Source organism: Crocodylus siamensis, chromosome 1 (genome assembly GCF_052110815.1).
Source record: "Crocodylus siamensis isolate JL-2025a chromosome 1, ASM5211081v1, whole genome shotgun sequence".
Classification (NCBI taxonomy): Eukaryota; Metazoa; Chordata; order Crocodylia; family Crocodylidae; genus Crocodylus; species Crocodylus siamensis.
This window is the reverse complement of record NC_143395.1, coordinates 229425667-229438356: the sequence shown is the minus strand read 5'-3', so window position 1 is coordinate 229438356 and position 12690 is coordinate 229425667. Positions and strand designations below refer to the sequence as shown.

The window sequence follows — 12690 nt, the reverse complement described above, 5'->3', positions numbered from 1 at the left end:
TCAATTATGTTAATCAGCATGTGGCACAAAGAAGTAGGATGGATACAGGGAAAAGCTGTGTAAAAGTATGAGTAAACAACAAAGTGGGATTCAAAAGGGAGCTGTCACCTGAGTCAAGGTTTTCAGAGGTTTGCTGGTCACTCTCTTCTTCATGCTCCAGCTGCTGGACTAGTGCAGATTTGTATGTTTCTATCAGTTTACAATCATTTGTTTTTTGGCTACTGCTGCTGGTTGGGCGGTGTGAGTCCATTTGCTCCTGCTCGGGTTTAGATTTCAAGGTAATAGCATCGTTTTCACTGTCCTTCCTTTGCCTCTTCTTCTCTTGTGCAGTCTGCTTTTCATTCTAAGAAAGTATCAAAACAACATCTTAATACAAAAGGCCTGCTCAAAATTATGGAAAGAACATTCTAAAATGCAAGTGAAGAAAGATTCTTTAAGACCATTTCTGAAAGGTCACATAGGTTATTTAAAGAGTTTTCAGGGAACCATGCCCTAGGATTCACAAATTTAAGATTTAGCCTAGAAGCAACACAGGATGCTGAAGAAATGATTTTTAGATTTGGAGTTGATGATTTAGGGAGGTCTGGCTGCACACAGCGTTACAGTCTAAGTGTTCTGCATTCTTTTTTAACAATGCCATGCAAGAAAGTCATGTCATGTCAAGAAAGTGCATACAAAATTGGTACCACTTAGTAAGAGGAGATTACAAATTTCTAATCCTTCCTTTTAAATCACTTCATTTTTAGTTTGGCGAAAACCCACATTTATAAATATATCCACAGGGTCAGGATTTTGCTTTAGCAGAATTCTGATCGTGTAATACAGATTACTAGAATCTCTCTTCCATTACACCCAATTGACAGATCTGCAAGTCATAACTGATATATTCAGCTGTGCAATATTGTATGATCTTGCAAAATCTAGTATTGTGCATGTAATTGACTCTAGTGTGGACACTTGTATTGGAGAAAAGGAGTAAGACTTGAATTATTTATTTAGGGAGGCTCACAAATGTCAAATTTTCTTATGTATGCCTGTCTAAAGTCACCTGAAGGAAAAACATGGTACAGTAAACATGAAGCTGAAGATTACTGGAAATGAAAAAAAGATGTCTAAAAAAAAAAAAAAAATACATATATGCATAGATTTTCAAGTTTCATAACTAACAGACCATTTCAACTGCTCCATGACAATTGAAAAATACTGTATTATGCTACAAGAGTATACTGTTACACAAAGAAGAAAAAAAAGTAACATAACTGATCATAATTAAACCAGCTCATAAAAATATCTACTCTCTCTTGAACAAAGCAACTGTTTATTCATATAACCCCACAGTAAATGTTTCAAAATAAACTTTTTTTATCATAACAAGATTTCTCTTTAGATACTATTATTCTCTTTGGATACTGATGAACATCCTTAACATTAAAACATTAATATTGGTACAGCTTCACCACACACAACACTAGATTGTCAGGACATAAAAACAGCAAAAGGTATATATGCAAATGTATAGGGTATAAATAAATATCACCATTCTGATGTTTACTGACTGCAAGTCTATTGTGATTGCTATTCCTCTACACTCTCATACCTCTGTGAATATAGCAGATACAGGCAAGAAAGGGTTGCCCAAAACTGGCTCATGTTCTGCCTCATCAGTTATAATTCTTCCTTCACGTTCAGCTTCTTCCCTCTCCCTCTGATCTCTATTTTTAGAATAAGAAAAATGAAACATTTCAATGAAAATGTACTACAAATATTAAGAACTAGAAAACACTAGTCATCTCAGGTAGCCCCCAGTTTACCTCAGATGTGGGGGAGGGGTTGAACACCACTGCAAAAAAGTCACAAGGACTGGAGCTAATGTAAATAAAAAGTAAAGAGATTTTGAAGTACGAGTCTTCATCAATAAAAGTCTAAATGGTCTTTTCCCATCGTTTCCCCATTGCAATTATGATCAAAGGACATTCTAATACCAGATTCCCCATCAATGGACAGGAGTCGGCTGATAGCAGAACATTTCCCTTTAGGACTAAAGGATGTTCCGCCACAGGTCCAAAGCAACTCAGGTTGTGAATCTCTAGGGCGTCCTCCCTGAAAGGCGCATTTGTTTCACCCTCTCTTGGAAGAGAGTTTAGGGATACATATTGGCTAGTGCCTCAGTCTGGAGATCATCTGTTTCATTACCAGCAATAGGACTTTAACAATGGAAAAACTACATAAACCTTGCTTTACAGATGGGGAAATGGAGCTGCAAGCAAATGAAGTGACTTAGCGAAAGTTGCTATATCTGCCTTTGGCAAAGTTGGGGATAAATCCTAGGTCACAAGTCCCAGATTAGTAGCCTATCTTTATTCAACCAGGCAGTTCAGTCGTAGTTTTTTGGGTCACCAAGAGGCCTGTACCATATGGAATGCTTGATTTATTATCACTTAATTTCCTTGGATTTCCTTACTTCTCCAAGACAGTGCAAGCTAACATTGTCAAAAGTCCATTCCACAGCCACCTATATAACATGACCAGTTTAACTAAAGGTTTTCTGCATCAATTGTGTGTGATGGGGCCTATGTGCTCAATTAGTTCAATTTAAACTTTGCTTAAGTTGATGTGATAGAGGTCAATTGCTTGCTGATTTAAGACAGATTGCTACGAGACAAAATTAAATCAAATTAAGTGTGGCTACCCAAGGGTGTGCTCCATTTAAATTACCATGTTTACTCAAATATAAGATGACCCTGATTATAAGTAGATTCCCCCAGTAATTAGATTCAATATATGGAAAATGTATCAATTTATTACAAATCCCAAGAATAGCACTGAATTATTGGAGGTTTGCTTTGAATATGTCCTCTCCCACTGCTATAGCAGGAAAAATAAATGGGGGGGGGGGTTAAGTGGCTCCCCTACCCTCTGCTTCCTCCTTACTCCCTCCTGCCTCCAGCCCCTTGAGGGTAGACCATGCTCTCCCCAAGCACATGGAAGTAAGGAGCAAATTTGAAAACACTGTCCGTAAAATAAGTATTGCAGTAGTCATCTGCATATAGTAACCATAGACTTGGCTCACACAGAATTGATGCATTTTACCTTTTTTGAAGCTGCTGCTATTGGTAGCACAAGTAAAACAATTTTAAGCAGCACTTCAGCGTCCATTTTACTATACATGCCATTAGTCCACAGTAAAAAAGTTCATGATTTACCACAGAGTTCATTTCAAGCAAAGGTAATCTGATAGCTTAGCATTGCTTGGTATGTGTGTGTACTCCAGATACCTCCTAGAAAGGATACATGTGCTAATTAGCCCCCACTCATGACTGGAACCACTCATGACTGGAACCAGGTGTTCTTGTCACAAGTCCTGGGATACTCCAAAAATGTATATGCAAATGAAGTGCAGAGCAACCTGATCTGGTTCCACCTTTAAGAGGGTAGGGCCATATTAAGCATATGCAAGAGGCTGAGACAGGAGGCAACATAGGGAATCTTTGTGAACTGTTTGGTGATGTTTGCCAGACATTTAACACTGGTGAAGAAACAGGAATAAATTTGAAATGGGAAAGAAAAAGCACAGCTCAGCTGTGAGAGTAAAGAGGAAGCTGAAAGATAAAATGTACTGGTTTACCATAACTTGAAAAAGTCAGCACTCTGGGGGACTGTGCTTAATGGACACCGCAATATATCTTATTCAGATGGGCTGCATTAATCTATCCTTGTGGCTTTTTGGCATCGGGGAGGGTGTCACAGCTTGCTCTGGTATCTCCGAGTGGTGGCCTCGTACTGTAGTACCTCCAGGCCCAGTGCCCATTCCCTCCTGAAGGAACAACTTACTTTTTTTTTCTTTTAAGAGCCACACAAAAAAGGTCTCAGTCGCTATGTTTACCCAATAAAGACCGCACGTTTTACAGTTGTGTTGCATTTGATCAACATCATTGTTTCCATTACTGAGTCTGTGCTGCTTTTGACTGCAGTTTAATGATAGACAATGTATTTAATGAGGCTACTGATTTGACTAAATACAGTGAAATGCATAGGCTTTTACAGCCAGTATACATTTTAGACTGGAGAAGCAACATTCCTAAAAAGGACCTTGCTCAAGTTAAGTGCATTGTTGCAAATTCACAACGCCAATAATAAGAGCCACAATTGGCTGCTGATGACCACAGAAGGCTGTGCCCCATTTTCCACTACATCCCCTCAAAGCATAGAGGCCTTGTCTTGTGTATTTTGGAGGTTACTAAAGCACGTTGTTGAATGCATTGGGGCCACTTGGCCAAAAATATTCAAGCTGACTACCTGCATTGTCACTAACCCTTTCTATTTATAGATGGATTTAAAAGCTGAGTTACTCTAACACAAGTTGTACCAGTGTAAGCCCCTTGCATCACAATAAGCTGGGAGTGAGCCTCTTGTCAGACTAAGCTGTACCCATCCCACATCTGTTATTGATGGCCCCCACTTCAGGACACACTGACCAGTGTAAGAAAATACCAAGCAACCCCAAGCAAAACAGAACAGTTTTAAATACTGAGTTTCATATCTTTGTGTAGAATAATGGCACTGGTTTTGTAACAGTTAATTTAGTAGAATATTCCCCCCCCACAACCTCTATGTATGCAAAAAAAAAAAAGTCAAGCAGAGAAAGAAAAAGAATACCTTTCTTCTCGTATCTTCCTCACCCTTTCAGCTCGTTCTTGTTTCTCTTGTTCTTCATAGGCTTTTTGCTCAATAGTGTCTTTCTGGATGCGCTCATTTAAGGCATCAAAATCTTTTGCTATAATATGTAGCAGCCAATACAAACCTTTTTTTATAGATTTGTCAATTTTTTTCCCACAACCCATGACAGCTGAGCAAGGCTCCTGCAATAGAGGGAGAGAAAGAATATTTATATTGCAGATAGTTTATTATAAGCCATTTACTAAACACCACAGTTGTGGCAACTGGTGAATAAGAACGTCAAATGTCATAGATGAATAACTTTATATTTAAAGACTTTTGTAAATGTAATGGACTTTTGGCCAATATATCAGTTGCATATATTTTATACAAATTCCTGTTTTTTAATCCCATGCCAGCAATACTGTAATATTCTTCAGCTGTTCAGAATGATGGACATGCAATTATTCTGTCTTCTCCAATCCAAATTACCATCTAATATACATTGCAGTTCAAATGATATATTGCTTGAATTTGCCAGGAAGGGGTAATATAGTATCACAATTTCAAAATGAAATCGGTTCTCCAGTGGACTGCCAGGACCTACTAAACCTTCTTTGTATAAAATTTTAATGCCCCTCCTCCCATCACACAGGATTTACCAGCTGGAAGCAGCTGTATTGGAAATTGGATTGGTATTGGCCAATATGTCTCCTTAAATATCAGCTATCTGCCCCACAAATCTCTATGGTGCTTTCTGCAGGGGGGAGGGAGGGAATCTTTCTTCAGGAAGTTTAACTAAGAAAGCATTTAGTGTGTATCCCAGACATTACATTAAGAAGGTAAGGCATTGCTTTTTCAGAAATGTGCAAATCAGAAATGTGAAACATACTAGTGAAGTTGAAACAAAAAAGAAACCATGTTAGATTCCTCAGTCTATTAGAGTTAGCACTTCTTTGTAGGAATCCATAATACTGAAATACTTTAATAAGAAATATAAATGCAGACTAAAGCCATGGACAGAGATTACATTTGCAGCACTAAATATGCCTTTGCATTGCTAAAAAAAAAAGTGGGTGTACAAATCTGCACCCAACCTGTAGCACTATAAAATTGCTCCCAGTTGAACAGGAACTTCTTCGTAAGCACTAAGTTTTATTTTCTCTGTAGCACCATGGATGATGTCTACAGTTAAATGCTGAACTACTGGGAGCCTCACAGCATCCCTCCAAAGACAGAGGGAGAACAGCTGGCTCAATGACAGCTCACCAGGTAGCAGAGTTATAGCCTGCATCTTAATGGGGCTGTATCTTTGCTTGCTGCGATGACAGGGAGCACGGCAGTGGTGGAATCTTCCAGTTCTTGGGGCAACAGTGAACTCTCCTCACTACCCTCTCGCAGAAGGGTGACGAGCTGTCACAGAGCGTGCAACTGTCCTGGTCCCCAAGGAACAACAACTTTTCTTTCTGCCTTCTTGTGGCAGGAGGTCAATCCCCTCCCTCTGCCACAGGGCAGTGGGAGTGGTGGGTGCACTATGCATCACAGAGCCCACTGCTGCCCCCAGACTGGGAGATGAAGCTGTGCTTAAACCCAGAACTACCTATGACCGACAGGTTTCCCTCCTGAAAGGGGTTGGGAGAGGAGGTGTACTGGTACTGGCAGTACTGCTAATGAATGTGTGTCCACAGCTTAAAGGCCTAATTTTCAGAACAGCCCTTTTTGCAGGAGATTGATAACCAAAATTCAACAGACTGTAAATGAAAGAATAAAACCATTTGTGATAGTTTACACCTGTAATCAGCATTATGCTCATAAAAAAAATAGTAGATAGATAATGCAAATCCTTTATCAGAATAACTTTACCTAATGTGGTAAAGAATTATTGCTGAAAGAATCAGGCACAACTTTACTATGCAAGTTACACCAGTTCTGTCTGTGATCTACCTAGAACAGGAGTTGACAACTTACTGCACAAAGACTGGAACCAGCTTGTAAAGAGACTGGATCCAGCCTGCTGCAGCTCAGGGAATCTGCAGCATGCTCCAGACACAGCAGCAGAGGCAGCATTTCCAGGGTCCAACTGCCTGCTGCATTCAGTTTCATTCTCTCTACTGCATCCCCAGATCACTTCCTTTTTCTATCTAGTTCCTTCCCAGCATCTCTTGATTGCTGGAGGTTGTGGGGGTATAGCTTGCAGCAAGGTTTGGGTCAGAAGCAGCAGCCCATGGTGGCAAAAGCTGGCCAACCCCTGGCCTAGGGTAACCTTTTGCTAAAGACAAACAGACTATATACCTGCACTCCTGCTGCCCAGTGGTAAAACACAGTAATAGCTATCTACCACATCAAATACCCCAGAACATTAGCATGTCTGTCCCTTTTTCATCCTGATAAAAAAAATTTCATTTGCACAGAAAAGTAGTGTAAATTATATGCTAAGGTACACATTAGTGTGTCCATGCTCTTAGAGCATTTTTACACATGCTCTGGAACTCTGCGCCAGCCTCTTTAAATTACCAAGCCATGCTAATTAAAAGCACCCACATGTCATATGCATCACTCCCAAGATGAAAAATGGTGGCATCAAATGTGTTTTAGTTCAAAGCTTCCCACCGCCATTTTTTCAGCACGGGGACACTGATACACATGACATGGAAGGCTGCCAGAGCATGTCAATTTCTGTGCTCCAGTAGACTTGATTAAGCAAATCTGCTCTGATGCACTGAAAATCCAGCACATTGGAGCAGGCTCTCTGCATGTCTATAAGGAGCCCTTAGTTTCCACATCCCACATGCAATTCTCCCCAGTCAGTCAGGTAGCCACTGCACTGATATAATCTGGGACAAAGTCTTCTCTGAGTGAGCCAAGTGGAGATTCCAACTATTCTGACTGTGACAATATTTCTCTTCTAATGTTTATTTGTAAGCTTTATTCCTCTCTCTCAAGCTGGGAAACTAGCTGCCCAGAATCTATTGAATGTGCCGTCTGCTTGTTCAGGAAAGACCTGGACTTCAGAGAACAGAGGAGAAAGCTTTGCTGGTATTTGCCATATGCAATAATAAAGTATTGAGAAAAATGTCATGGGATTTTTTTTCAGACCATTATGTTTAATTAGAGAGGACATCTGTGACAAAGATTCTTCCAAAAGTTGTCACTTGGCACTTGAAATAGACCTGTGAAGAGGAAAATTTCATGATGGCCTTAGAAGTTTCCCAAAGGCTCGTCTTACATAATTTACATTAAACTAAACTTCAACATAGTCAAGGTATAACCTGCTTTCTTGCAATACTGTTAATTCTATACATATGGAAAATTCTCCATAAGAACATAGAGATGTCATGCATCCTTGGATACTCAGGAGACCTCTCACACAGAAAAAGGCATTTTACATTTATTCCTAAATCTCGTGGTTGGTATTTGGGACAGGAAAAGAAAAATCAACATATAATAACTATAAAACAACTGTTAGAGATGGCATACTGGACTAGAGCAACCCTGTGTCTGATCCAGTAAGTCAAATTCCTGCGTTTTAAGGAAACAAAGCATTTGTATTCTGTCACATACTCTATATATTCTTTACTGAATTGACCCGAGAAAGATGAGCCTTTCGGGACTATTCTAAACCTTGAGTAAGGGAAAACTCTGATGAACCAAATACTAATGACAAATGTAAGTCTCAAACTTCTTGGAAGAAGAAACACACAATCAACTTTTAGCCTTCATTGCTTTCAGGGTTTTACAATGGTATGTGACAATTCTGAGGGGGGCGGGGCGGGGCGTTCACCTCGATACACACAGCCTTGTAAAAAAATCTCACACGTTTTAGACAGTGAAGCTTCCTGTTCATATTTTTGATCTACAAAGAGCAAAGCTTAAATACTAATAGAAATGCTGTGTCCAAGCAGCAACTTCATAAATAGGATGACTAACTGAAGGGCTACTATACAGACAGAGAAAGGATGAAGATCTCATTCCTGGAGGAAATTTCCACAGTGAAATAAGCCTTACAAATTATCTTTTTTTTTTTTTTTTTTTTTTTTTTTAAAGACTTCATTATAAGTGAAACGCTAGTATTGCAAGGTTGAGGAATTCAAGGTCAAATCTTACTACATTAAGTGATCTTAATTCTAACTTTAAAAAGAAACTTGTTTGTATCCTCCAACTTCATCCAACAGCTCCACTAGAAGCCAAGTAGAGAGATTATCTTTAAAATTAAGAGAATTTCACTTTCAGATGTTTAAGGAGTCTTCAGATTCACTATGACAGGACACAAGCTCACCTCCAGCCCATCTATTCCAACTAGAAATAATCATAAAAAAATATATACAATTAATATACCATTAGGGGGCAATGGATGGCTCAGGGATTTATCATGGGATATAGAAGTACCCAGGGCCATTACATAAAATCAGTTATAGTTGGCAGTGACCAGCTTTAGCTAGGAAGTGACCACCAGTACAATGGCTAACTTTTGTTCAGCTATTGAAGCATTTTAAAAGAAACAGTTTGAGTCCCCAAGTAGGCAAAAGCTAAAATGCAAGATAACTAAAAACAAGAGATCTCAAACATAGCTATGATGATGCTCTTTGTTAAACATTTAATCAGCAGGTAAACTAAGACAGACTTCCCCCTCAATCATTTAGTAAAAGCCTAGTTTGTCTGAGGGTAACTCAGTATGAAAATGGTTAGGCTAGAGAGCACAGAATGGGCCAACAGTGTATTTGGCAGAGTGGGTTCATATGATGCTTTAAACAAACCAAAAAAGGCAACTTCCACCTCTGTTTTTAATATGCCTTAGGTTTATTATTCTTTTCTTTTTTAGAGGTGTACTGATAAAGATTTTTTGGGCTGATACCAATAACCAATTATTAACCAGCCATGTGGGATGATCCAATTGCCTATATGAAGCCTGGCAGCTTGGAGAGGAGCATTTGGATAGTAAGTCTGGGGAGGGGGGAGGGGAAAGGGCTAGGGTGGGGTGGGGGGCAGACTGAGGCTGCACAATGTGGGACGGAGCTGTGGTTCATCCAGGGAGCAGCTCCTGCTGCTGTGCATACCCCCAGGGGAGGCATGGGGAGCATGTGCCCCCCCAGATCTGTGGGGGGTGAGGGTGGGCTGCCTGCAGGGCACTTGGAGCCAGAGGCTGCACTGGGCTCTTCCTGGCAGGGGGCTGGGCTCGAGGCAGATGGGTGGTAGTGGTACTGAGGGGGGAGGGGCCTGCAGCCACCGCAAAATTCATTGTAGCCCTCTATACTCCCCTTACACCCAGCACTACTGTCGCCCACCCTGAGCACAGCCCAGGCCCAGCCCCCCTGCCAGGAAGAGGCTGGTGTAGCCTTCAGCCCCAAGTGCACAGCCCACCCTCACCCCACACAGATCTGGGGGGCATGTGCCCCCCATGCCTCCCCTGGGGGTGCACACATTAGCAGAAGCTGCCCTGCAGCTCCCCGCCCCCCCAGAAGAGCCATGGCTCTGCGCCGTGCCCCACTCGAGCTCTGCAGCACCCACCCCTGCCCCACTTCCTCTCTGACTGCGGGGGCCTCAATCTGCCCCCCTCCCCCCCCCAAGTTTACCGGCTGGACGCTGCTCGCCAAGTTGCTGGGCTGTATTCCTGGCTGCATGCATGCATGTTGCTGCTGTGCACTTGCACATAATAGCATTTATCAGCGACATTAAATCAGCCACATCAGCCAAAAAAAGTCGACTGCTGATAATGTTAATTTTCCTTTTATCGGTGCTGAAATTATAAGGAACGATGCATCGGTGCACCTCTATTTTTTAAAAATAATTACAGTCTGGTGCAGCAACTACAGCCTGAGCCCATTTGCAAGTAACATTTCCTTTTTGACAGTCCAAAAGGCACAAATGCAAGGTGATTATTGAAACAGCTCACACTACAACTACACTTACAACATGCAAAGTATCACTGCTGAGGTTACAGATCTACGGGTTCCCGTGCTGTCACAAGTGTATTTGTTTTATATGCCACCTTTTGCAAAAAAGGTTCAGAGCAGCTTACAATAAGAAACAAAACAACTTATAAAACCAGAATAAACTATTAAAATAATATGGCATATATCTCAAAAATAAAATCAGCAACAATGATATACTTACAATTTGACATAGACATTTATGCTCATTGACAAGTTTTTCTAGAGATAAGCACTCTATTACATCTGCTTCTGCCAAAGCTCCTTCTCTGTCTTGTTTATTCGCTAGCCTAGAAAAAAAAAAAGGAGACCAGAAGTGAGAAGACAAGAGAAGATACCCACCATCATGAATCAAAATTGAAGTCAGCAATATGAAGAGGCTTTAGCAAAACTCCCAATATACGCATTATAAAAATTAAGGATAGATAGATGGGAAAAAAGAAAGAAAAACAGTAAAGAAAGATTGCCACTTGTCTCAGTTACAGTACCTACATCCTCACCCACTTAAAAGAGAAACAGTAATCATTAGTCCATATACCATTTTCAATATTCAAAGAGCTACACAAATATTGCTCCTCACAATGCATCAGTATTTTAGGCAGTTATAATTTACAAAGGAGGGGATGGAGGCAGAGTGCTTAAGTGATTTGTACTCAAGGCCACAGCATAATAAGGCTACAACAACCTCTAAGTTTAGAGCAGCCAACTTGCAGATTCCCATGTCAGAAATTGTCCCCATCCTCATTCCTCTGCATCAGAAGTTGGCAACGTACTGCTGACATGCCGGATCTGACCTGCAAAGAGATTTAATTGACCCACAACGCATGCCAAAAAATAATACCACTGGTAGTCAGTCAGAATTAGGCTTGTGGTCCCTGAGACTAGCACAAGGGGGTTGGTAGCCACTGGCAGCCCACTGAGCTCAACAAGTACCATTGTGGGGGAAGTGGGTGGTCAGGAATGGGTCCACAGCACCTTGGCCGGAAGAATCATTTGGGGGCTCAGGCAGTGGCAGGCAGACTGTGTCTATGCAGGAGCAATGTGGTAAAAAGCAGGAGTGGCAGGCAGTGGGCAAGGCAGGGTTAGGGGCTTGAATATAGAAGATTTTTATGGTGTTTACGTATTTGATAGAGCCTGTGGAACAAGCCAAAGGGCTGGAGCCGAATCTGTACAACAGATGAGAGAAGGATAAGGAAAGCAGCAAGGTGATATGGCTACAACTAATTACATTTTCAATGGAATATAGAGCTGATATTTATTGCTTGAATTCAGTCTGGCATGTGGCTAGATGCCAATTCTTAATAGAAGAAGGTCTCATTGACAACGCTGTTGATAAACAGTTTTCTTCACCCACCTGCATCAGGCCCAGAGAGCATGACTATTCTTGGAAGCAGATCTTGCTGCCATAATCCACTGCTTTATGACTTCAGGAGTAGAATACTCTGCTGTGTTCTATGCAAGGCTACGCCCAAAGTCTAACAGAAACGTAACCTGGCACAGAACTCAACAGCCATCCGGGCAGGTAATATATTTATCTCAGTATGGGCAGAACGCAAGCAGACAATCATTCACTGTAGGACTGCTCCAGAACAAAGAAGAGTACTTTCATATAAAAAAAGTGAGTCAGTATCTTAGAACCAATTTAAATTAAACTGGACCATCGTTTTTGTTTCTAGAAAACTTACGCCACTCCCCACTGTTGCCAGTGAAAACAGTTTTTAAAATAAAATCAGTGTTCCCTTGAGACATCTGAAATTCATTCAAAGCTGCATTAAGTGCCTGAAAGTAAAATAAACTATTTTGGAGCTGAAGACAAGAAAAGTATAATAAATAAGGAGCACAAATGGTGACAAATACAACTTTGTGCTTATGACGCATGATTTGGAAGTTGTAAACATTCCCTTTAAACAAGGACTTCTACCCATGTGAAATAAGTCACTCACTTGTAAAACTCTCTTAAAAGGTCAGCCATACAGAAGAAAGGGCACAATGTCAGTGTAATTTAACCTGTGTTGGAGGAATCAGGAACCAAATCCTGTTCCGGGACGGTAACTGAGCCAGGGTTGCCTGTGTTTGGCTTGCTGAGGGTGGTTTGGTGGGTTTGTGT

At 40.9% G+C, this 12690-nt stretch overlaps 1 protein-coding gene across 2 annotated transcripts in view; it reads right to left on the bottom strand.

Moving 5' to 3' along the window:
• ARL13B (ARF like GTPase 13B) overlaps positions 1-12690 on the bottom strand; it is a 66576-nt gene that overhangs the window by 7795 nt on the left and 46091 nt on the right. For both annotated transcript variants that reach the window (XM_090058794.1, XM_090058784.1), the window contains exons 5-8: positions 10768-10873; positions 4657-4859; positions 1598-1712; positions 109-343 (exon numbers count right to left, since the gene is read on the bottom strand). In XM_090058794.1, coding sequence (XP_089914920.1) covers positions 109-343; positions 1598-1712; positions 4657-4859; positions 10768-10873 — 659 coding nt within the window. The remainder of the gene's footprint in view (positions 1-108; positions 344-1597; positions 1713-4656; positions 4860-10767; positions 10874-12690) is intronic.